Below are 26,741 nucleotides of genomic sequence, written 5' to 3' on the forward strand. Positions count from 1 at the left end.
TTCGTGGGGCTTTCTCCAAGAAAGATCCTCATAAGTGTAAACTGTTAGCAATGCAGTGGTAAAAACATTGTTTGGTTCTGAGTTACTCTAAGAGACCACAGGCAAATGCACAGAAAAAGGTGATCAATCAGCTAAGGCTGCTTTCATTCTGAAGACCTGAATTTTTTTCTTATCTGTAAAGTTAGCTTAAACGCAGCCTATATAGAAAGGGACACTAAGACAGAGGTGTTCCATGCCTGCCCAGAACAAATTTGAGGGTTATCAGTCTCCAAATATTAGACTGAAATGGAGACATTTTGACAGCATAAAGAGAAATTAGAAGCAAAGCACTTCCTGCGAAATGCCATTCATTTTCAAACCTGCCCATTTTAGTGCATTATTGAAATAACCACATTTTGATGCATTTGTCTCAGCACATTAAGTATGGCTACAACTCATTCCTCAAAAGAGCAGAATGGAGAAATAAGCAAACACACTTCTTGCTTTTGGTAAAAGAACAACGTTTGAACTCCTCTCCCAATCCTTTCAGCTCCAAATAAAGCTTCTATTTATGAAACACAGCATAAAGCTTCTTCAAATGCTGGCAGAGAAATTACCATTTAGATCACAGAAACGTTTCTATACAAAAAAAGAAGGTTGGTACAGAATAAGAAATATCCACCCTGCTGGGGTCGTTCTGAAAGTGTAATGCAGGGTTAAAAATATTAAGTTGGTTGGTACACAGGCACCAACTCACACAAGAAATCACTTCAATAGTAACAGAGTTAACAAGCAAAAACCTGACACTTAACAATACCTCCAGCTGAAATGTATCTACAGCTCCTTTAAAAGTATTCCTCAGTGAATATAACTTCTGTAAGAACAATGGCAACATGCAAAGAAACTAATACAGCCAAGTGAAGTCGTTACATTAACTTAAAATTACTCTTTTATTTTTCACAAGTTTTTCCAACACACTGTGCATTTTGGCATGGTAGACTTAGAGAAAGTTAGCTTCAAGTTTCTTTAAATTACAAACAGTAGATACAGTAGGAATATTTTAAATCCATTTCTTTAAAATAAACGGCAAGTTTAGAGCCTTCAGACTGTCATAGTTTTCCTGATACAAAATTCAAGTAATTTCAAGTAAGAGTAGAAAACTGTTTTGTATTTTTTTTTTTTTTACAAAACATCATATTATTAAAATTTAACAGCATTCTGAAAAATAAACATCGAATTTCCAGTTGGGTACAACTACACATTTAGAAAAATAACTCATTTTAAACGAAGGTCACTTGGTGAAGAAAATTAAACTTTCCAGAGGATGAGTTCTCAAAACAAATCATCAGCCATTTTTCTTAGTTAAATTATTTAGCTCCATTTCCACAACTACTTTCCTTTTTCTTCTAAAGGTGTGCATTTCAGTATTGCTAATAAATTAAGCAAACAGGCTACTGAGATGTTTTCCCTTCAGTGTATGCCAACATACGGAATAATTGCTTATCCCCAACAACTCTAAAGATTCACTTGATTTTGGCTTTACCATTTGATTGCTACCAAATATACACACCACAAAAAATCTCAGCTGTGTCCTTTTACTGAATAAAAGCCACTACAGATTTTTACATAATTTTGTATCTAGAGCTGTTTGTTGCCTTTTTTTTCCTTTTAATATACGTTTTCCAACAAAGAAATAGATTGTTTATAATATGTCTGCATTTTCTCTCCTTTTATGACTTCAGAACAGAAAATCAAGCAGGACATGTTTGTGACTCGAGGCTCAGAGCAGATATCAAGAAATCTTCAATTTTAGACCTTTTTCTTTTTTTCATTCTTTTAGCCCAAAGTGAGTTTGCTACCTAGGAACAGCAACTTAAAAGTTTCTTTTGTCACCGTCCTCCAGATGAAATCTATAAATAAATGTTTATGTAAAGAATCAAACACTGTTTTTGAAGAGGGAACAAATAAAATAAAATTAAGGGTCAATAAATGATACTGCAATGTATCTTGTGCCATTCAAGATAGGAAGTCCTTCATGTAAATGAGTAAGTCTTCCTGGGTGCATGAAACTCCATCCTTTCCTGGGAGACTCAATTGAGCAGTTGTACCTAAGAAATTTACAGCCACCTCCCTGTAGTAAAAAGACAACAAAATAAAAACCCAAACATGTAGCTTGTGTTTTAATAAACTTCCTTGTTATATATCAACAACTTAAGATGGAGTGCTACTATTAATAAAGCAATAACTTATTTTTCTTTTAATATCCATACTAGCAATGTTGATTAAATGACACCATCTTCAGAGCAAAGCATTTTCAGACATGCATTTGCAATCAAAGATTTCCTTTTGCTTTGCTTTAGCACTCCCTGGATAACAACTCATTTAAGCAGCAACTCTGACAAACAGCTCTTCTATAACTTTATGTAGGTGATACCAGAGAGCAACAAATCATGTCCACAGGTTATTCTCAGGACTGTATCCCTACCTAAGGTAGCATTTTATAAATATTAATCTGGCTCCTCCTTCCAAATTGAAGGTGTGGGTTCTAAAGTAAGTTTGATGTACACATTTAAGGATGTTAAGAAAGACTGTGAATAACACAGGCTCAGAAACAAAATAGGTTAAGTTTCTCTGGTAGTCAAAGCTGAACATGACAGCCACTGCCCTACTTATCTTTATGCTCTGGGGACTGCTTTATTTGAATCAATATCAGAGTAGAAAATAATTTAACTCAGGAAAACAAATAAACAAAAAAATAGCAACAACATTTGCAATTTTCTGTTCTGTGGCTAAACAAAAAAGAATCATTAAAAAAAGACTTAAAGAAAAGCCATTTGAGCCAAAATGACTAGAAAGGGGGAAAAAGCATTTCAGAATGTTAAAAATAAAATAGCTACCATTTCCAATGCTTTTCTTTAAATCCTTTCTCCCCCACCACCTCAAATCATTTTGATTAATTCAGCTTGACTGCATCAATAATTCCAGATCCTGCAATCAAGCAAATGTACTATTTGTCAAAAAAGGCCAAGTAATAATGTATCTCAGTTTGTGACAATCATCTTTTTCTTTTCAGCAAGACCTTTAAGTATAAGCCCCACTTGGGCTCTAGTTTATAAATGTTATTAGCCACTCAAAAGACAACACATTTTAATGAAGTTTGCCAGCTTACTTGAAAGTCCTCTCCTACTTTGTTGAGAGCTATATTGATTGTGAACGTAGAGGAGTCATGATGAGGTCTTAGAGATCGCTGTCTGTCAGGGCTGTATTTTACAACAAAATTCAGTAAGGCATACCCCTGAAACAAAAAAATAAGTCAGACTTCAACATAGGAACTTGCAAGTCACACAGAGGGTCCTTGGGGGGGGGGGGGGTTGATCAAAGCTAAGTTAGCAACTTGTGATGGTTTGAAACTTTTTAATTTTTCTTTGCAAAGTTCAAGCAGAGAAAGCGAAAGAGTGTAAATAAGTCACTATTGGGTGTAAGAGGCAAAATAATGATTGTTCTAAACACTTCCATTGGATAAATAGAAACGTTTAAGAACTACCACTCAAAACAAAGTAGGCACATTCAAGGCAACTTGCTGGGCTGTCTGGCTGCTGTTTCTTCTTCTCTTCTGGCTGAAGATAACACACTGACCTTGGTGAGCTAAGTTAACAGCCTCTTTGCTTTTAACTAATTCTGCCTTCTGCCATGGGGGCCTGGGGGGGAGGCCCCTTGGGAGATCCCCTTTTGGGGGAAGCAAAGGGAGCTCGGTTGTGCTTTTCTGTTGATTGTATATATTTGTAAATGTTGTGAAATTTGTATATTTGTACATATTCATTGCATTTCATCATAGATTGTAGATCTGCTTGTAAATACAGCTTTCATTCACCTCCAGAGCGAGCTAGCCTGGTTATTGTCGGTGTGGAGGGAATTTCAGCTCACACTGACACACAACTCAGCAACATTCATCTGTAACGCCTGCTACATTACATATAGACTGTATCACATCACATATAAACTCCCTAACCAAACCAAATTCAATAAAATGCTTAGAATTAGTCATGCCATACAGTAATCACCTGCAGAAGTTACAAACCCATACCTTGGTATAATAGCCAGCAAACACTTTGAGCGTTACTGGTGCAATGAACTCTCTTATGAAGTGCAGCCATTCGTTATCCAGTCCGATTTGCTTCATGTGAATATCATCAGTTGGGACATTTTCATAACCTCCAGAAATACGGCTGTCCTAATGCAAACAGCATAAACAGCCTTGAAATATGGACCTGGAACGCTTCTGGCACTTCTATAAATATTTATTGGAAGTCTGCAGAATCACAAAACTGCACAAAGCAACGCTTTAGCGGGTATGTGAGCTTGCTCTACAGTCATTTCACAGCTAACTGCTATGGAAGGAAAAACACTGAGCTATCAGATGAGCAAAAATTGGACATTTTTTTAAAGTCAATATTTGGATGTGTTGGCTGTAATAAGGCCTTCCTGGGGTAGAAGTTTTATTTATTGAGATGTAGATGCAACTGAAGCAGGATCAGATCAAGAGAATATAGGACTTGATTTCACATGGTATAAACTTTGGAACAATTTGAAGTTAAAATATGTTAAAAAGCCTCCTGGAGGCTCTCTTCCCTGAAACAAAATAATGACTGTAATTTATCTTTATTTCTAAGGAACTATATTTATGAATGAGACAAACATTCTTCTGATGTTAGATGATGAATACCTTTATCTTTTTCACACAAACACAACACCTCGTAACATTTATGAGTAACTGCTTAGAGGAACCAATCTGACAAATTAGTACTTAACATGTAAGCAAGGAAAACTGCTCTGAAGAGTTATCAATAGCTATCCAAGATCCAAGCCATGGATAAACACCACCATCGTTACTGTCTGAATTTGTTTATTTTGGGTTTGTGTGGCAGTATTTTGGTAGTGAGGGGCTACAAGGCTGGCTTGAGCAGCTGTTAGAAGCTTCCCCTATGAGGGATAAAGCCAATGCCAGTTGGCTCCCAGATGGACCCACTGCTGGATCAATTTTAGCTGTGACAGTAATTATGAGTGATCTTCCTCTCTCCTTACTCAAGTCATAACCCTCTCATATTTTCTCTCCTTTGTCCAGTTGGGGAGGGCAGTATCAAGCAACTTTCACGGGCACCTGGCATCCAGTCATGGTCAACCTACCACAAGTTTTAATTGAGGAACGTCTCTAAATCCACTGAATGACAGGCTGTGTGGTAGACTAAACCAACAGTTTATATCATGGAGCAGATGTCTCTGGTCACTAGCAGTTGTTGGAGTGAGTTTGTTGCAGTACACTGTGACTTATTATTATAAAAGGTACTCCCTCATTAAGGTCATGTTTGTATAGACTGACACTTACTTGATGTTTTCCACCAGACCATTGTCCAAAATGTTCCATTTCTTCTACCAATTCATCACAGGCTGTGTCAGAAAATATGGGAAACCAAAACACATCTGGACATGGCTACAAAAGCACATCAAAATAAGTTAGTTTAAAAAAGAAGTTACATTCATCTTTTTCAGTTCATTTAAACTTAAACAGCTATCTTTTATTTTCAGCTGCTAAAAAAGGACATACTGACTTCTCTTAGTCACTAAAGATTATTAGCTGTTCTCATCTGAGCCATAATTCAGATGTAATTGAGTTTTGTCTAGATCCACAAGCACATTCTCACAGAATAATTCAAAAGATAGGAGCTACTCTGCAAACCATGAGCCAGCATTAACAGTTGCACGTACTCTGTGCCTTGGTTTCTCTGAATAACAACCCTATTATGAAACACAGTTTAAAACTTAACATTGTTTTAAATACAACAAGAATTTATCTCAGCTTCTTAGGGATGCAAAATTCATTAAATCACTACTTGAATTGTCACAGAACTGCTCATCCAACACTAGTACAACAATTACTGTCTTAGTAGTGCTCTCTCCAGATTAATTGTATGAAAGCAAGCAGCTAAATAAAATCCCAAACACCACCAACACAATAAAACCAACCAACCAACACCCCTGAAAACCCCAAAAGCACACACACTACCAACAACAACAAAAAAAAAACCCAACACAACAGAAAAACACCCCAAAGCCAAAGGAGCTCTTCCTATCCAGCAAAAGGCTTTATTTTGGATTCACAATTCATGACTGAAACACCCTAAGAATCCATAGGGAAAGGCACTCCAAAACGAATGTGCCTACATGAGCTTGCCTTTACTAGATACTAGAAAACACACCAATATTCTACAGTAATTTTATTAGGCCTTCTGCCAGTGGCACTGCCTAGTTCCATTAAATAAGCTAAATACAGCTGTACTTTAAAGAAAGCAATTACTTGGACAACCACATTATCCTGAGCAATCTAGTAACTACATTTTAGACTACCCTCACCTAGTTTTTCAAAATGGCAAAACTTTAATTCTGATGCAAAACATCAAAAAGCTGTTCAGCAACAGACCAACAGAACATCTGCATGGAAATAGTTCTAAATGACAATTTATTATCAGGCAGTCCCCCAAATTTTAAGAAAACTACTGATACCCACCTGTTCTACTATGTTATCAGTGAAGATCTTTGAGTAGTTAGGATTTATATAAGTTTCCTTCCAGTCCTAAAAATATGATTTTAGAAATTAATTTGGTTTGTTCTAATGTTTTAAGAGACAAAGATTAATTACAGTAATTTGCTCTACTGAAAGCATTTGAAACAGTTTCTTGTAAACACACTGCTTCTCATCATATCAAAAGTCATGAAACCTGTTACATCAAGACATATCTTCCAAATCTTTAGTCTAGTCATCAGCTGGCTTGTTGACATGATAAAATGCCATTTGATTAAATGGATGGTAGAGAACACCATTTAGTACACAATGAATATTGAGTGCTTGATAAACAGATGTTAAGTCTGTAAACCTCAAATAATTTATAATAAATAAACTTTTTTTTTTTTTTCCAAATACAAAAAACTGTTTCATCAATGAGCTGCATACCACAGGATTTTCAAATATCTGCCAGAGGTCATTGTTGTAGTGGGAGGTGTTGTAATTGGCTGTAGAAAGAAGTCTTCCAAATTCATGTCTGTTGGTTATGTACATGAAAACACCCTGTACCGAGCAGAGAAAACATTATTAGTGAAATTGCCCATTTCAGCAAAAAAACTGTGTTTAAAAAAAAGATCTTTTATGAAAATGCAGGCATAAAAAGACAAGACACATTTGTACATACATATTATACATGTGCCGTTCATTTAGCATCTTTTAATTTTGAAAGGGTTACCTACTAGTGTTCATAATTTGAATTTATTTTCTAAACACATTAAACCAAAACATATATTGTTTATAACATAAACCCACATACAGTCGTAGAAAGAAACCAAAAAAAAAAAAAAAAGAAAGGAAAGAGAAAAAGAAGTGATTGGTTGATTTATTTTCCAGATAGCCTAAGCAAATTCACTGGAAGCATCTGTTCTCAAGAAAACCAACGTTTAGGACGTAGGTTTCTGATCAAAACCTGGAAAGAATAAGCTAATAACAGAAGAGCTAATGGAAGTCAGAACAAGAAACTTAGTTCAGAGTATTCACTACATGATCCTTCTGGTGAATTGGCCTGAAAAAAAAAAAAAAAAAAAGATACTGGCAAATACAGCTTATAAAAATATTCAGATCAGGTATATAACAGCTGAGTACTTTGACAGATGTTCACCTAAGAAATCATTGCAAAATATGTGCAAGATATCAAATGTGTTAATATAAAGCTTTATTATCAAGCTATTAACAGAAGATATTAACAATTTTTTCTTAATTAGAAATAGTAGCAGAAAACAGTCTTTGGTAAGAGAAACTTGGGTTCTGTGGGGTTTTATTGGTTCACTGTTTTTCAGACTAAAACTTAATTTTTAAAGTGTTTGTGACTTTTGGATTTGCAGCAGATTTAGACATTACCATTTGGATACTTTGGTATTTCTGGCTGGTTTTGTCTGAAAAAGAGTTAAACTGTTAGAGAAAATTATTATGTTAAACACATGCCCAGTTTGGGCACTTACCAAATCATAAAATAGCTGCAGCAGGGAAAATAAGGAGGATCTGGGTCAAGAAAAACAGCTTAAAGTGACACTGATTCCACAATTGCCCTGTCTTATCACTGAGGAGGCCTGGCAGGTCTCCCTAGTGCTTTTTCTTTAGTTCTTCCTAGGACTGCTGAACCACTTTTAGCTGAAGCAGCACAGCTTCAGCACACTTTGCCCTCAGAATCACTGAGAAACCTGCCTGTAGAAAAAAATGAGCCTCTTTAAGATGCTTTTAGATGGTCATGGAGAACCTGTCCCTGGCAAAAAAACCTGAACCTTAGGAAACTGAAGAGATAGGTAGAGCAGTATTTCATTAGAGTAAGTAGACAGAGAAGAATTATCTTCTTGTGGTAGAATAATACTGCATGTAATAATAGCTAATGAATAAAAAAAAAAAACAATTAAATCAACACCTTTGGGGGTCTGAGCATATGGAATGTTTCCGAAGAAGGGGAGTCTTTTTCCCTTTGTAAAGTCTAAAATGAAGGAGAATCATCACATCAGTTTTCTGATACACAAACTTTCTCTTTTTCTGATGACTATTAGGTTTCCACAGTTACATTAGGGAAATAGCAGCCTTTGATCAAAAGCTGATATGCCTTTACAGACAACATGCATCTCCAAGCAAAGCTCACAATAGACATGTCAAAGCTGTTTCCACCAGCCCCTTCTTATCTGCTGCAATTCAAAACCAAGCACGTACCAAACCATCTTACAGCACAGACTGATAGACAGGAAGAGAGAAAGCAATTTTCTGATGAGTCAGGCAGATTAGTTTAATGAGTACAAGGAAAGCACAAGTTTGCCATGACTGACACTCAGAAGGTTTGAATACAACAGAACCGGATGGGAACGTTCTGAAGAATCAGTACAAACAAAGGAGATCATGCCTTGTTATGAGGGAATATAAAAAAAAACATGAATACTTGCCAACTTTTCTTGTTCAACTCAGCAAAATTATTTTTCAATGCTATAGTGTCTGGAAATAGGTCTGGTTTAGGTCTTACTTGTTTCTGTGCTGAAACTAAGTGTAAATATCAGTAGAAATGTGGATTTACATATTCATAATTTTACAATATAAGTAAGTTTTCTCTCATTATTTACAGCTTAATGCAGGTAATAAATTTCTGATACAGTTATAATCTATCTGGGGAAAAAAAATGGAGTAGTTCATGCTCCCTAAGAAGACTCTTACCATTTCATAAATCATTTAGGCTTTTTATATCAACACTGCCCATCATTAGTTTAAATATGAAATTTTCCAACTTAGTCTGCCAGAAATTTCACTGCATAAAAATGTGCATAGTAGAAATTCTTGAAATGCACTGGTAAGTTTGAAGTTATGTACAGCAGAGAAGTTCAGCCTTTCTTCATCTGTTGAGGCTGTGCTAATGAGGAAGGTATTACATAAACATCAATAGGAACTGTCAGGGAATTTAAATAAAAGCCATCATGCAGCCTTGTAAAAAACCCCTGTTCTCAACAACTTAGAGGAATACACCTGAAATATTCTATGTCATAAAAATTGGCCAGTACTTTGAATGAGAAGTAAAAATGTAATAGCCAAGATCAATCAAGTGAAGCAGGCTACAAAAGTCCATGCATATTTAAAAGCAAGCCTTTAGATACACCTTACCATTTCCCTGGCATTCCTGCAGAGAGCCATATCAGGATCCAGCTTATCACGCATAAAGTAGTTCTTTTCTTTCATCTCTGATCTGAGAGTTTGTCCCTTAATTAAGTATATATTAGCCATATAAGGAATATTCCATACTCCTCTGTGGACAAAAGAACAAAGCACACAACATAGATGCAAATAAAGCTATGAAAATTTCTTTGTTTACTATTATATCAAACCAGCATCCCTGTATTTGCTGACCAGACCAAGGAAGTTTCATAAAAATGAAGCTGAAATGTTCCCAAAATATTTTAGAAACTTCATCTGAAATCTCAGATGTAGCCATAGGCAGTAATTAAGCTTTTCAGTAAAAATTAAAAAAAAAAAAGAAAGGGTCAAATTCTCCAACAAGTTTTAACTACAAATGCCCTTTGTTTCCATAGTTAAGGCACACAGTTCAAAGTCTCTTGTAATATTATTCTACAGTACCAGACAGAAAAAGTAATTCTAAACTAGATTTTGAAATCAGTCAAAAGACTTCACTGAGGCTTCCCACAGCCGGTCTGACCTCCTTACATAAATACCCAGCAACTAGAGCAGACCATGGATTTATGCGAGTTGGGCAATATCAACAGAAACACATTGCTGTCACAATGCTTACTCAGCAGATTTCTTCCCTCTCAGTGCCACAGGCACATCTTTCAGTGTGACTGAAAACAAGCCAGTCCTATTCAAGCAGTCAAACTTTCAGACCTTTTTATTCTTCCAGGGCAACAAAAAGGCATCACCACATGGGAAAGTCAGGCTTAGAACTACTTACGTTACATTCATTTAAGGAAAGGACAAACTCAAAAAGGCTACATGACAAAACTACTTCTCAAGACCTCCTTAGGATATATCTGATATAATGAATAGGAAGAAACACATGAAGAATTATAGCTGTTCAGTTCATTAAACGTTTGCCCCAAAGAGATGAAGTAGTAATTTGATGCATGCAACAATCATTTCTTTTGACTGAGGTTCCTGAGATACAGAGGTTTGGGGCTGCTATTTGCTTGCCTTGCCATTTTGTGTTATGCACTGCTAGAGTAACCAAACACAATCAGACAGGTACTAGTAATGACTGTAAATTGCTAATACCAGCTCGTCATTCTAAATGCTTTGTTTTTTTCATCCCAGTTCTGAATGGAGAATAAAAAAAAAAAGTGGGGGGGAAATGCTTTTCTATTAAATAGAAAAAAAGCTAAACAATGTAACTAACCTAGGCTCTTCAGGAATAATAGTATATTGCATGAAGATGTTAGAACATTTTGCTAATAACCATACAGTCAGTGCACTGACTTTTAGAATTAGCATACGAATACTTACACTCTGTTCCCTTGAACAATATCAACATAATCTTCTGACCGAGCATAATAGCCATCTGGGCTCAAAGCACCCCAGAAATTGGACCACAGCTTCCCATGACGAGTTACAAGAGGAGCAATTATCTTTCTGTGAAGTGACATATGGAGTAAGAAAACATGAACTGTTATACATAGACTGCACATCAAAATATATCAACTTCATTCAGTTTGGAGTAGAGCATTGTTAAAACAGCTGTCAAAGTTTGGAACAGCTCTTCTGAACTTCAGCTGGAAGAAACAGCATGCAAGCACCTACTGGCCAGAAATAACATCGGTGTAACAGAAGCAGATTTCTATTCATCAGAGGTGGCTTGATTTTCAGTCAAGTCTTAACAACACACAAAATCAAAGACATGAAAACAAACAAACCAGAAACACAGAGAGATTTAGATTTGGCTTACCCAAAATTTAATAGAGTCAGAAGAAAAAAAATCTAAGTTGATCAGAATAAAAAGGCACTTTGCTTCAAGGGGTGCCTACTGGCAGATAAATTTTGCAAAGTTTCTGTTTCTTCTACCTTGTGCACCTGGCTCTTAGCCTCTTTCTATATAGTAAATATTACAATCTAATGCACTGGCAGCAAGATCTTTACTTGAGCTCCATCCATTCTAGCTAGTAGGTCAAAATAATCACTGATAATTTATCCTTTGGCAATACACTTGAGAAATTCCACAATTTGTTATGAACAGGCAAACACTACCTACCCAACATGGCAATTTAGAAACTGGCAAGCATGAAGTGCACCTGCCCATGACAGGGTGGCTGGAACTAGATGATCCTTGTGGTCCCTTCCAACCCTAATTGATTCTATAATTCTAAGTGTGTAGCATGCACAGAGGGCCCACTCAGATGGAAGTGGCTGCTAATAGTCATATCCTTGTATAGCTTAAGAGATCCAACTAATAGAAGGTAATACTGGCTGTTGCAGCTGCTTCATTGACAGTAACTTTCCACTATTCTACTGCATCTATGTTTTTAAAAATGCAATAATGCTGCAATACGAGAACAGTAAGCTCTAGGGAGTTGGGTTTGTTGTTGTTTGGGGTTGGTGGTCTTTGGGTTGTTTGTTTTGTTTGTGAGGGTTGGTTCTTTTCATCTTGTTTGTTGAAGTTTTTTTTTTTTACATTTTGTGGGGGACCAACCTTGACATCACTGGCCAGTAAAATCTTAATTCGTTTCATAAAACTTGCTTACATTATACCATTCTCTTCAAGGAACTCGAAATTCACATCAGCAATTGCCATTAGACAGGAAAAAAAATGCTTTGTGAATTGTTGGCCTCTGAGCCCATTATGAACTAAGGCAATCAAATACCACAGGTAAACAAAGAGGATTTAACTCTGAAAACAAACAGGATCTTATTTTCTCTGGATGGGCCCCAGAGAATCCTTTCAAGCTTGAGGAAATCCTATAAAATCAAGAAATATACTACACCTGTTCTGTTCTATAAGTAGTCTTAAAGTTTTGGGGTTTGTCAGCACAACATCAGCATCTACACTGAAGTAATATTCGCATGCTTCATCCTGGCGACAAAGGTCCCTAAGGAGACAAAAAGGAATGGTTAATTCACACACATCCAGGAAAGATTCACAAACCACAAAAGGTCAAAAAGCCCAAACCACAACCAAGTGCTCTACTCAGCCATTGCATTAAAAGCCCTCTGCAGCATAGCACTGTACAGGAAAGTTGTCTTTGATAAGCCAAAGCAAGATTCACAAACACGGATCAGGTGCCTTCTATTTTTCCTTTTAATAAACTAAGTGATCTCTAACTTTTACCAAGTTCAGTAAGAGCTACTATGCACTGTCCTAATAGTAAATGAGAAGGGGAGGGAGAAATCAAACCACTAATTTTTATAGCTGGATATCAGTATAGTCACTTAATGAAGGATGAGCTTATTCAGTAAGCTGTAACACTGTCTTTGGGGAAGGATACTACAGGTGTGATGTGATCTGCTGATCTGAATAGTAACTTATATAAGTATTATGGAGAGTGTAAGAGACAAAGTATACAGAAATATATATTTAAAGATGCCATCTTAGTCTTTTTGTGACCAACAAGAATACAGCTGGCAAAGGGAAATATAAAACAATTTCACAGGCAGTCAATGGGAATTAGAAAAAGGAACTGAGTTTGACCCATACACTTCTTCCATTGCTTCTGATTTTGATCTCAAAAGAATAAATTATTTGCATACATTGCCCCAACTTCAAGAGAAAGCTTTCACCAAGCAGAAGCCACATTCTGCTGTAAAAATAAGACACAGCCTACATTGGTATGCTTCTGGTAGGGTACAATTGCTAGTCCAAGGTCCAGTAAATAGAATGCAACGTTCCTGCATTTTTGTTCACAGCCAACAGAACAGTGTGAGATTACAGTAAATCAAACACACCTTCAGAGAAAATGGAGCAATTTCCTCAGGTCATACTATATCAGCAGCAGATGGTAATACTGGTTTTGCCTATTTTCCCCACTGTTATTGATTGAACTTCCATTAATTCCAATATAACAGCTTGAAAGATTAAAATTATTTTACTTTCATGCTTTAAAATTTCCATAAACACTGCTTTAGTTAAAGTTCTGCTTGACTTGATTGTGACTGTTTTCTGCTGAGGAAAAGAGATCTCTGTCACTTCAGAAAATCTGAAGTCAAGACAACTGCTGACATGGCTTCCTGGCTGCTGCTCCTCTGCTGCACTTAGAATGAATTCTGATTCTACAATCTCCCACAAGGATTATCACTTATTGATACCTTTTGGGTCTTTCAAATTTTCTTCTGCTCAAAAGACTTCAGAGGTATGGCTATGTTGGAATTATAGTGGATGGTAGAGCATTTTATTCTTCTTTCATAAATCTAAGCAATCCTTCCTCTTCAAACTCAACCACTAAAGATGTAGTAACGATCTGGGCCAAACTTTTAAACTGTCCAAGTGACAGAAATGGTTTTGCCACTACTGCTGAGGTCACCATGTTTGGACACACACCCCCAGTCTACATCTTTGGTTAGTCTTGGGTTTTTACCTTAACTGGTATCTCCCTCACTGGCAGTTTTTTATCTCGTGTTTTTATGACAGCAATTCTTTAATTAGCAGTTTCTCACATAATAGCCCCAACAGGTTTTGCTTTGCCATAACAGAATTGAACAATTACATCTTTCTTTATGGCTTTTTCAATTACTAGCCTACTCTGTTCAAATCTTTACAACTACTGAAAGCAATTCACATGTAGCTCTATCATTAGCGTAATTACATAATTATTAATAGTAACCTGACTTTTATACTACACTTGACATTAGATGTCACATTACTTCCAAAAACATTCAACTCCTTTATTCTCATTCTACTAATGAGGAAACTACACCTGAAAGACCAGACTCAATGCCAGTCCAGGGTTCCAGCCACAACACTTGCCAGCACCTTCCCAAAAGCAGTTAAACTATTTGCTGCTAACTAAAATATGAATGGAATCAATGTTTCAAATTATAAAACTGTGAGAAAAGCAAATGGAACAGATTTATAGTTAACTGTAGGCAAATATAAGTGGAAAATTGATTACAAAATTTCAATTGTACGGTACCTCAGTTTTTGCTTTTTTTATTCCCTTTCCCCCCCACCCCACCTTTGAATACAAAGCCAGAGAATTCTAATATAACTCATCCAATGTGTTTAAGTGTTGCAAATCCTTTTGTTCTTCATTCATGTAGTAATCCAAACACAATATTAAAAGTTTTGGGTTAAGTCATGCTCAGTCATTCAATACCCTATCGAGAACTCTTTGAGAGCATTATTGCCTTAAATAGTCTCAAAGTTTAGCTATAGCACAAATCATTTACAGTACAAAACCTCTAACTTGAGCCCTAAAATAACGAATATTAAATATATCTATATATATATCTATATCTATCTATATATTTGTGTGCATATACAGATATAAAAGAATCAAAAAATCAAGGTTACTATTCTGACTGTTCTTTGACAATTTTTTCTGCCCATTTCTTTCTACACAACATTGAAGACTGGATCACCAAATTCTAAAACTTCATGTTCAAAGTCTATTTCTCCTTGCATTTCCAGACACAGGTCACCCTGTTTTATGTGAAGTGCAAGTTTTGCTTTTGCAGTTCAAGGTCACTAACAGAAAACACTTCAGTTTTCAGATATATAAAAAGAGTTGTAGAAGTTTCTGTCAAAATTAATAAAGCAAGCCTACTCTTCACAAATTCACACACCACCTCTTTATCGGCCCAAGGAAATAGAAGTAATCCTGGATATTCTCATACTTTAAAGTATGAGCATCTTACAATGTATGCTAACCTCTCCAGATGTAGAAATCCCAGATAACATGAAACTATTTATTATGTATATCCAGGAACACATGGAAGTTACTTTCTATAGCAATACACATGTGTACAGTAATATACTTCCTAATCAAAATACAATGGCTAAAACCTTTAATCCTTACAGTCCACTTGCTTATAAACTAAGACCAAATGTCAAGACGAAAGCTGTATTTTTGTATGCAATTTAAAGCCATTTCAGTGCAGCAATTAGCAAAAATTTAGTAGAGGACAAAGATAGCTTGTTGGAAGTGTGAAATGAAGCTCAGCAGAACACTTAAGTATTTTGCAATCAGAGGGATGTTTAACTTTGCTTTAAAAGCCATAAGCCCCATCTGGAACAGTGACCTCATCTGAAAAGGGAAAGTTTCACTGCTATTCTTTCAAGCTTTCCACTGAGATCTTCCAAGGGGCTAGCTGTTTATAGTAGTAAGACAGATGGTCTATCCATTTTATTTACCACTGAGTCACATTTTTAGTTTTTAGACATTATTTGAATTTGCAATTAATCAATTTATCATTTTTATACTGCTCAGAGTTTGGAAATATAATTCCAGCTGTGGACTGTGAACTCAAAGAGAGAGCACTTTTGTACCAGCTGACAGACCTAGGAAAGGTGTCCTACATCCAAATCTGTAACACACATTGAAAGACTGGCTGACACTGCCTGCCATTTGTTACGCTTCACATTGCTCCAGACAGCCACAACACTATAAAGAAACTCTTATCAGCCATCACTAAAAAACAAACAAGTGTAGCCACAAAACAGATAAAGCACTAATGTTTAGTTTTGCATCTCAGGCTTAAGTATTTGTTACCAGACCTCGAAGCTACTAAAATCAGATATGGGTGGGAAAGTTGTTTTTCTTCTGCAACACTCCAAAATGTTTCTCCTTCAAGCGAGGCTGAAGCCCAAAGCTGCTGAAGTGTTCAGGAGAGGCAGGTCCACAAAAATCCAAGTTTCCAACAGAAAACACTTCACAGCTGACAGGCACAGACTTAGTCCCTGCTCTTGCTTCAATCACAGCCAAGACATTTGCCCTACTCTAAGGACTGAAATGGAGTCCTCCTGTGTCCATGTCAGTTTATCAATACCAAGTAGGAGGTTAGAGACAAGGACTTAACATCCTCTTTCAAGGAACACAGACTCAAAATCAACAGGGAGGTCAAGGAACTCTAACTGATTCTGACCTCTCCACTACTCTTCCTGAATTTTTTGAAGGCTTTAATTGTAAACTTGAATTAAAATACACATATTCCCACAAAAAGCTAAGGTAATTCACAGTTTTTAAAAGTACAGGAAAAATCCTAGATAGTTCTATTACTAAAGTCTTTGGGGGATGGAGGGAAAACCACAAAAAAAAAAAGCGACAACCTATAACCAAAAGGAAATTCCCCCCAAAAAAAAAATTACTGAAAATAAGCTTTAAGTAAAACCTCAGAGAAGCGAATGAGCTACAGTTCTGTATTTCCCTGCTTGATTGCTTGAACATATTTTACATTTTCTGTCATAAAGACCAGCTTGCTGAAATCTCACCTCCAAACAAGGGAAAAATGTAAATGAGTTTTACTTAGGGAGAACAAAAAAGAACTGAAAAAAAATCCCTTTTTATTCTGTTTCATTCCACAATAACGAAAGTTGTGCACTCCTGTTTGTCAACATTGTTGACCTGTAAGAGTTTTTTTGCTGACTGCACAATGTTAGGTCCTTTCCAAAACTTATCCAACTTCCACAAGCACAGAGGAGGGCTTTTCTTATCAGTAAGAAAGGAAAAGCTTCAATTATTTTTATGTGAATGAGAAAAGTAGGCAGAGGTTTGCTGCATGGCTATGGGTGAAATTTAAAACATGGTATTTTGTCACATTTGTACTGAGTCTCATTTCCTGAGAACACTACTATTTATCACCACTTTTTACTGAGCTACAAAGGGAAAACTGATCCAACTGCATTATACACTCCAAAGTACTCTGCTGAAAACAAAAGAGGCCTTCAATGCTTAAGTTCTCTCTCTGTATTAACTGGTCTGTTTTGATGCTACAGATAAATAGCCTTGGTGTAAAGTATGCAAGTAAGGAAACCAAATTAATTCTAAGTCTACTGGAAATCTACAGAGAGGTACTAAAATAAGATAATTTTGGGGGGGGGAAAAGGGAATGTTTGAAGCAGATGGGAAGACAAACCACAACAAACTATCAGTCAATAATACATCCAGAGGCAGGAGAAAGGCAATCAGAAGACTATCTCAATCTCCAATAAATCACCTCATTCTTCAAACTCAGGTTTGAAGAATCTCTCTTCTGGACTTATTCCCATTGCAGTATCAGCAAGAAACAAAATTACTATGCTGGAAGCCAGCTGGGCAAAGTAAGATGAATTGAACCCATTTCAAACTGAAAGGAGACATCAAATTACAGCTATATTATCCACATCAAAGAGTCTCCTATTTAACACTCATACTTCCTGGAGAAGTCTGTTCTAACATGGACTCATTCCACCTGCATTATACTTAGAATTTCCTATCAATGCTATAGATCTCTTTATTGAGCAGGCCTTTCAAAGCAAGAACCAACATGCCCCAAACTGTACTCAGACAACAGATAAACAGCAGCACTGTGTAGTGTAGCAGGTGGTACACATCACAAGTATGATTATCTCCCTGCCTTACATTAATAGAATTTGAAATCATTTTGCACAAACATACATTTAAGTTACTATTTTTTTGTCCACGTATGAAGCAAAACCCACATATTATAACAAAACTTCTGTCTCAAGCCTGTGGGCTCTGTCAAAAGATGACAGGTCTGAAGAGCTTTGAGTGAGATTTAGCAGCAATGCAGAAAACTAAGGCCACTCCAGAAATATCCACCTCAGTTACATGTAACATATACACTAGTTCAGAAAGCTAGCAAACATGGTACATTTGTTGTAAAGACTATTAGAAATAAAGAAAGAATGATTTACAAACATGTGAAAAGCTGCTTACACTAACACTGGCCATCTGCAGTGTTTCCTAGAAAGACCATGGGAGAGGCTTGGACCTCAGTCAAATATCAGTTCCCAATGGCTTCAGCACAACAAAACCACATTCAAACCAATTTCCAAGAATACCACAGAGACCTAGGACCAGACCTTCATTCTTTCAGTTGATGTCATGAACAGTCCATGACATGCTCTTAACATCTGAATATAGACAAGAAAAAGGCCTTCTGAAAGTAATTTCTCTGCTCTGACACTCATGAAAGACTTGGGAAAGCACTCTTGTTTCTTTGAACTACAAGAAGAAATTTAATTCTCTCACCTGTATGTCCAGGTCAAGCTTTAACCATACCATTACTTAACTGTCATATTATTAAAAAAAAAAAAAAAAAAAAAAGAAGGAGGAGAGGGAATCTGACAACAAAACATTTGCTAAATGCATATCCAATGCAAGAGGTACTTCCATTCAGTAAAATCTGTGATAGATTAGCTTGAAAAGATTAAAAAAATTAAACTAAATACATTTGTAGATTAGAAGATACCTTCTAATTCCAAATTCTATTAACAGTTGCACCTGCTTCAATCTTTTTTTTTTTCAGTTATTGCTACGTATAAATTTCTGCACAAACTTTAAAGTTTGTTGTATTTTACCACCTCCTTAATTTCAATAGAATTTTTTTAATTATTGAAGTTTTTACAGTTTATGCTCATTATGTTTTAATATATGTCCATGTTTGAAATACCTGTGACGTAAAAATAATCTGACACTTTGTACTTTTTTGTAGCCTACTGTTGTCTACACCTCCTTTAGAAGGCAAGATGACAGACTCCCAAAGTAGTCCAAACCAGAGATGTTTTCATAATGACCAACAGCCTTTTACATTAGACAAAAAAAATAAAATACTCAACAAGTTATACCCTGTATCTAAATCTTTTTAAACCACAAAAAGCTCTCTCTTTGTATCTTCAGACAGAAAAAGTTGTTGGTGTTTAAATGCAAAATAACATGCATAAAAGGTTAAAAAAAAAAAGAAAAAGAAAAAAGAAAAAGGAAAAAAAAAGTTTAAGTGCATGCATCATTTTAACAGATTTATAAATAAGAATTTACATTCCCATGTTCCGGGCTTCCGCTTGACTCAGATTTTCTTCAGGTCCAACAATTTTGATATTTTTTATAATGTTCTTGGCTTTTTCCCAGAATTTCTTGATGTGCTTTTCATGGTAAACCTCCTGCAATCACGTTAACATTGTTTATGGCCAATGAAAAGTACAAGTTGCTGTGAAATCATAAACATAGTGTCCAAGAACACATTGTATTCTAGCCCAAACAAACAGATGGTATACAACATTTGAAGATATTCCAGTAAATCTGTCACTAAAATGAAACTCTTCTGTCTAAACTATTAGCAAAAGTATCCAACACCACAGCAATCCAAATCAAAGCTGAATCTCCAAACCAACAATACAAGAGTCACAGACTCTTTACACACTAATTTTTTAGCATATTTTTCTTACTTATTAGTCTTCCATCCTACAAGAGAGGCACACAGGAGTTTATGCCACTCCAGAATAGCTTTAGAGAAGGAGCTGTCATCTGTACCCAGATAGACAGCCACAGTTACTGTTTCTTTAAAATGTAGTCACCATGACTGTTTCTTTAATTTCTAATTACCTTGCCTCTAATTTAAGAGATCAGAGCTGCATACAATGCTTCCAACCCAGGGTCATTTGCAGCTTTCCCATATTCTGGCTGACATTAGAATAATTAAAACATGGGGTAGGGTTTTCCACCCCCTCTATGATAAAAAAAATGACTTCTGGCTGAAGCAACCAAACCTAGCACAGCCTACCTATCATGTATCTCTTTAACATTCCCTTACAAAAGGACACAAGTCTTAAAAGCTGAGTAGTAACTCAGGCCTTCTGTTTTATGGCTTCAACTATAATGCATGCCAAGTGAAAAAGGGCAAGATTACACTTTCTTCCCATTTCCCTTCCAGCTCAGTGTTTTTTCCAAAAGAGACACACCTTGCTCTTTAAACCAGGAATACTGATGTCACTAGTGAAGTATCAGCAACATCAGATTACTAAGTAATTAGCAAAAAAACAAACAAAAAAATTTAAAAAACCCAAACAAAACAAAAAAACAAAACACAGCTTTTCCACACCGTCATTCAAAATATACCTGGGCACACCAGTCTTTCCCTTGGCACCCAACAGGAGCACTAAAAGAAACATAAACACACATGCTTTAAACTTTTGGTCAGTCCTGAAGTAGTCTGGCAGTTGGCCTAAATGATGGTTGTAGGTCCCTTCCTCCACATACTAAATTCTGAAAGATTTGTCTTTCTACGCAGTCTAACTACATCCAGAGAATCCATATACTCCCTTACACACTCATTCATACTGGAATTTCCAAAACTGAAGCTTGGCACAATAGTAACATCATACTCACATTATTATGAATGAAGATGCTGATTTTCTCCTTTGGGTAATCCATAGTCAACAGTCTGTCTAAAAATTTAGGTAGGAAAGGAGTGGGTTGTTCAATGAAAACACCAATTTTTACTCTTGGATATTCCTAAAAACAAATAAACAAGAAAAAAATACACAAAAAACCCCTTTGGGACAACCAGTAAGACTTGCCTCCTTCCTAAGATAAGTTATATTAAAAAGTATTTAAAAAAATATTAAAAAGTTGTAGTAACTTTGGCCATATAACTTTCAAACAATCAAAATCAACTAGCTCAGAAGGGCTATGTCCCCTGTTTACTCACTGCATGAGGAAAGATAATGGATTAAATATTACTAGAAAACTGAATTCCAGTAACAGAAATTGGATGTAAAAATAACATACTGAGGCATGCTACTTTCTTATTTAAAAAATAAAATTAGAAACAGCAAAAAAAGTATGGAAATATACCTAGAACTGCATGGCATTTTTGAAAGCATCCTATAAAACTATGATACATTTACATGAAAACATAAGGAAGACCAGTTTTTAAAAAGTAGTTAAATACCACTAAACATTTCACTTATCTGTACTTCAAGCCAAAGATGGCAATACCTTTTCCATACATTACATGGGCTATTACCCCTTCACCATTGTAAGTGGGCTCTGCATTACCTCCCTACTCAATGATTTTGTCAAGACCTTTGACAAACTAACTAGAGCTTCTCCCACACATCCAACGATACTGAACTTTCATCCACATTATTTTCATGCTAATTCAGAACTTCTGAACAGTGGTATGAATTCCTGGTGTTGTGTACTGAATACAGAGCCTATGACCTCTAAAACAAACCTAGGAAGCCTTTCATGTATTCCTAAATATTTATTACATGATGTGAGAAACAAATCTAATCTTCAAAGGCCCTGATTCTCACACAAAGAAATGCACTAATTACAAATTTCCTCCACCTCTATAAACAGACAATACAAGGCTTGGAGTGAAACCTTATACAAGCATAGAAGGCTGGAAGATAGCTTTCCTGAAGCAAGCCAACACCCACTTGAAAAGTGTCTGGATAAGCCATCAGCGCATGTTGAGATTTTACAGTGTCACTGTCTGTATGGGAAATCCAGGAACATACTGGCAAGTGCACCAGACTGGAAACATTAGGCACCAGTGTTTACCCTGACTACCTCTTATTCACAACTTTGTCTGCAAACCTAATGCATACTCACACAGATGTCCCAGTAACATCAGAACAGCTCATGAAGACAAGTACACTGACACACCATCAGGAAAGCAACCGTGATACACTCTGGCAGCCACTCCATTGACGCTGATGTCACAGACACTAGCACTGCTGGTGGCAAGCAGATGAGGAAAACAGCCTGTGCCACTGGGCTTGCTAAGGTGATCATGCACAAATGCTACCAGAGCTAGAAATGCTGCAATAATTTCCTTTGCGTATTTCTCCAATTCTAAGCCATTTTCCCCTTACTATCCAGGTCAAAGAGAAGCAGGTTCAGGTTAGATCAGCAAAGGTCATAAGGACAAGCAGGAATTACTAACACTCCTTCAGTAGACATAAGTGTGAACCACTTGGCTCTACACTAAAATCTCAAGGAGCTATGACTGAAGCAGAGTTCTGTGATGCATCTTCCACTGCATCTCCCCAAAGCAGAGTTCACTAATACAGACCCTGGTTGACCATACTATGAAGAGTCATCACTGGATAATCCAAATCTAGGTCACAATGACTCACGTCACCTATGGCAGTGCTTCCACCTGCCTTACACACACATACCCCAACCTTCACAAACAGAATGAACTACCTATACTCATGAGAGTAAGCACAATTATTTCATCACCTTGTTCTAGAGTAGAGCTTGTCTAGTATGCAGTGCTGAAGTCAAGGTCTGTAGGTGAGTCCAGCCTAGAATACCGAATCAACAACACCAGAACCCATTCATTCATGTCAGAAGTCATCTAAAGGAGTTCAAAGCCCCATCAACAAATCCTTGTCTACTTGCTTATGAGAAGAACAAAAAAATCCTCAGAAGACATGAGTCTATCAATGAAGAAAGTTAAATAAAACAATATTGGAAGAATGATTAGAGGCACAGAGCTGGTATTGCTCTTTTCACTGAGGATTTTTTGTTACGTAGCAACCAGACAGGCCTGAACAGAAAGCACATTCAGAAAATTAAATACTGCTTGTGCTTAGAAATGCCAGAAGTAAACACTTCCACTGAGGCCAAGGAAAAGTTTGTTATTTCTGCTGGCAGAGCAAGTGAGGTACAAAGTCCAAAGAATGAATTGCAGTAAGGAAGACACGTTCCAAGTAAATGTACATAAACTACAGCAAGCTGTGCAGTAAGTCACTGTCAGTGATTCCCCATTATTGGCTTTAAAATTTAACTGCTCCTTAACCACAGTTTAACTACTAACACCACCAGGAACAAAAAAAAAAAAAAAGACAAATTTTTTTTCAGGTAAACTCCATGTTGGGAGTGCAAGAACTATTTCAGTAGAACACAATTTGAATGTTGTACCCAAAGCAAAATTAAAATAAAGAATAAAAATCTGAACATTATCAAAATTCCAGCAATAAATTTCATTTATACTTAAGCTCATAATTATTGTTCAGGAATTCTTTCACTTTGTCTGTTCATTAAGAGGTAACAAGCCACTACTCTTCCATGCTATTCTCAACATGACCTTCTAAGACCTGTTCTTATTCAAATCTTCAATACGGAACAGAAATGAAACAGCTTGTTAATAATAATCAGAATGTTCTTTTAAGTACATGCCTTACATTTCCACGTGGTAGATCTTAGTATTTGCTCTGCCTAAAATGTATTAAGTACAAGCTGAAATATTCATAAAGACACCAAATGTATCACACTTGGAGCCAAACAAAATAAGTTCCCAAATATTGGATATTCACATGCCACGTTTACATTTTTGTTTCTCTTCTAAAGAATTCTCAGGGCTGAACTGATATTTTACCTCTATTACATGAGATTTATTGTACAGAAACTCATCTGCATATACAGTACAAGTACCTATCTTTCACAAGGTAAAGTGGTTTGGACTATTTGCCTGAATTGCTCAAAATAGTAATTGTAACCATGTTACAATTAACTAACAACTTCCTATTGGTAACAGAAATTTTCAAACTAATGGATATCAAGTGTTTTGTAGGTCTGCAGTTAAAACCCAGAAATTTCTAAAGAGTTTTTCTACCTCCTGAAACACTGTAATTATTCACTTGAATCTTGCATGATCCTAATTCATTCACCCTCAGAACAGAAGTAAGGATCTGAGGGGCTTTTGATGATGGGATCATTTTCAGTAATACTGGTGAAACCTACATTAAAATACATGGATAAAAACATTGTGAGAGGTACTGATATTTCTAATAAACTTTAAAATTCCACATTTAAAAGCTCATACACCAGGAAAAATTGTCCTGAGATGCCTACAAAACATAATATTGCACACTGAAGCCATTCTGCCTCAGAAATCACTATGCACATGTATTAACTACATTCAAGGGGGTTTTATTCTAGTGAAAAGTATTCTTACCATGACTGTTGACAGGTCTAGTAAGTCTAGATCACAAACATTGCAACCAGTTTCCCGTGTCCAGGCATTAGGAATATAGTTTCCCAAATAATTCAAGTGTATCTGGTAAATGAATGAACAACTCAGATTATTAAGGGTGCATACAAATGGTTATTTTTATCTTTTAAAGATTTCAGGCTCACTTATTGAATCTCTCAGAGCTAAAGGCAATTGACTGTCTTTTTTTTTTTAATGTAAGATTTCAAAACAACCCAAATGACAAATGTACAAAAGTAGCTAGTAAAAGCTTTTGCTCCTTTTTATTTACAAACCCAATATTATATTCTCCTAGCATCTACATTTAGTGCTTCAGCTAAACTAAAAGTTTGTGTATCTACCAACCAAATGCTTCTATGATTTCCAAGACACAAACTCTATATCATTCACCTCTCAAAAACTGCCAGGCATGATTTCAAGGATGCCCCTGCTAACTGTACAGAGGGCTGGACTAGATGACCTTTGTAGGTCCCTTCCAACCCAGACCATTCTATGATTACGAAAAAAACCAAACCAACCAACCAACCAAAAAAACCACCCCAAAACCCACAACTACAAAAAACAAACAACAACAAACAATAACTAAAAAACAATTACAATTATTTTCCTAAATCTGAGAATCTCCAGCACATAGCACAAAACACAAAGAATGATTGTATGAAAACCACACAGAAAACATAAAAGATGGATGCCCAGATGATGTGTTCTTGACAAACTACACTAAGATTCAGAAGCCATCCAGGAGGATACATTTTCAAGCAGCATCTAGCTCATTAACACGTTTTGAATTGGCACTGAATGAAATATGTACTTTTTCTGTTGATAGGCTGCCCTGTATTTTTGGATTCCATGGGAGTTTTGTGCAGAATTTCACATTTTCCTACATCCATTTGCAATGGTTAAGGGATCTCTTCTATTGCATAAAGTCTGCCTGAGGGAAGGCTGCTATTCATTCCTGCTCTACCACTCTCAAAACACTGGAAAGATATATTACTATTTTGCATACAAAACACACTCAAGTCCAATACTCAGCCTGCACTTCTTCATATTTTGGGTGTTTGTTTACACATATTTAAAATCGTTCTAGACAGATCATAAAGTAGAATTGCTTGAACATAATTTCAGAAAGAAAGCCTACAAAAACAAGTATTTCAGAAAAAAAGATACTGCACTTGAGGGGAAAAAAAAAAACATTACATGTCAGGATAACTTGGAATCCATTTCAAAGAAGTGTCTGTAACTGATGCCATTTACTCATCTGCAAATTGAAGAAATTAAATACATAGGAGAAGATTCTACTGTTTGGATTTAATTCTGGGATTCACTTTCATGGTAGTTTAATTACTTACTAACGAAAACTTTTTCCAATCCTATTGTCCTCTTAATTTCATGTTGTTTAAAACAGAAGAATCACACATTGACAAATTGATATATAGATATATATGAGTTTCCTCATACTGGTATATCTTTCTCACCCCCAAAAACTTCCTCTTCTTGCCATTTACTAACCAGATATATATTCTTCACAAGCTTGAGAAGTGTTTTGTGACAGTGAGTAAATAAACTTACTCATTTCTAATATCCTATGCTACAATGGCTCAGGGAGCAGAATGAGCTGCTTCAGCAGTGATATGAAGTTACAGTAACAATTACATACAGAGTAATATGATGGAGAGAGGTATTGGAATGGAGCTTTTATCCTTGCAATTCTTAACAACATTAATTGAAAATGAACAGTTTTGGTGTGCTGTGCCTGTTTCAGACTCTACTGTTGTGTTAGCCTCCATTAAAATTGCAGTCTTCACATGAAAATAAAAACAATCCATCACTCACTTTAGTTGGACCATTTCCATGAACAGTGACGGGTAATGTGTCGTACACTGAATTTCTTGCTCTTACTTTTCCTTCTTCAAACTTTAAAAGGACTTCATCTGCAAATCAAAGATGGCACATTAATAACAGTTTAATAATAAAAGCCAAAATAGCAGTTTTTCAAGGTATTGCTGCTGCAATATAGCTTGCTGCTGTTACCATTGTCAACGTTACTTATCTGGAAGCTTTTCTTCATTTTTTTTAACTAGTTCTTGAATTCTAAGCTCTTTATGCTAAATACATCAAACTTCTGAGTTTGCCATCAGCAAAGTATTTGCCATCACTCAGTATTTCAGTAAGATCTCTGCTTTAAAAATAGAACTGTTTTGTGCAAACACTCTTTATAGAGAAATAATTTATTTCAGATACAATCTGACTATAAAAACATTGTTCC

General features: G+C 36.0%; 1 protein-coding gene across 1 annotated transcript in view; it reads right to left on the reverse strand.

Moving 5' to 3' along the window:
• Positions 1 to 1,218: 1,218 nt before the first annotated feature.
• The window catches only part of PLOD2 (procollagen-lysine,2-oxoglutarate 5-dioxygenase 2), a 51,724-nt gene continuing 26,201 nt past the window's right edge, over positions 1,219 to 26,741 (reverse strand). Inside the window, 14 exon segments of the mRNA XM_054386179.1 lie at positions 1,219 to 2,110; positions 3,149 to 3,274; positions 4,064 to 4,210; positions 5,363 to 5,467; positions 6,542 to 6,607; positions 6,986 to 7,099; positions 8,475 to 8,537; positions 9,698 to 9,839; positions 11,048 to 11,173; positions 12,520 to 12,624; positions 19,507 to 19,628; positions 20,854 to 20,979; positions 24,440 to 24,541; positions 26,309 to 26,406. Of these exon segments, the coding sequence (XP_054242154.1) occupies positions 1,955 to 2,110; positions 3,149 to 3,274; positions 4,064 to 4,210; positions 5,363 to 5,467; positions 6,542 to 6,607; positions 6,986 to 7,099; positions 8,475 to 8,537; positions 9,698 to 9,839; positions 11,048 to 11,173; positions 12,520 to 12,624; positions 19,507 to 19,628; positions 20,854 to 20,979; positions 24,440 to 24,541; positions 26,309 to 26,406 (1,598 nt within the window). The 3' untranslated portion in view covers positions 1,219 to 1,954.

The sequence above is a fragment of the Indicator indicator genome, chromosome 13, assembly GCF_027791375.1.
Source record: "Indicator indicator isolate 239-I01 chromosome 13, UM_Iind_1.1, whole genome shotgun sequence".
Lineage (NCBI taxonomy): Eukaryota > Metazoa > Chordata > Aves > Piciformes > Indicatoridae > Indicator > Indicator indicator.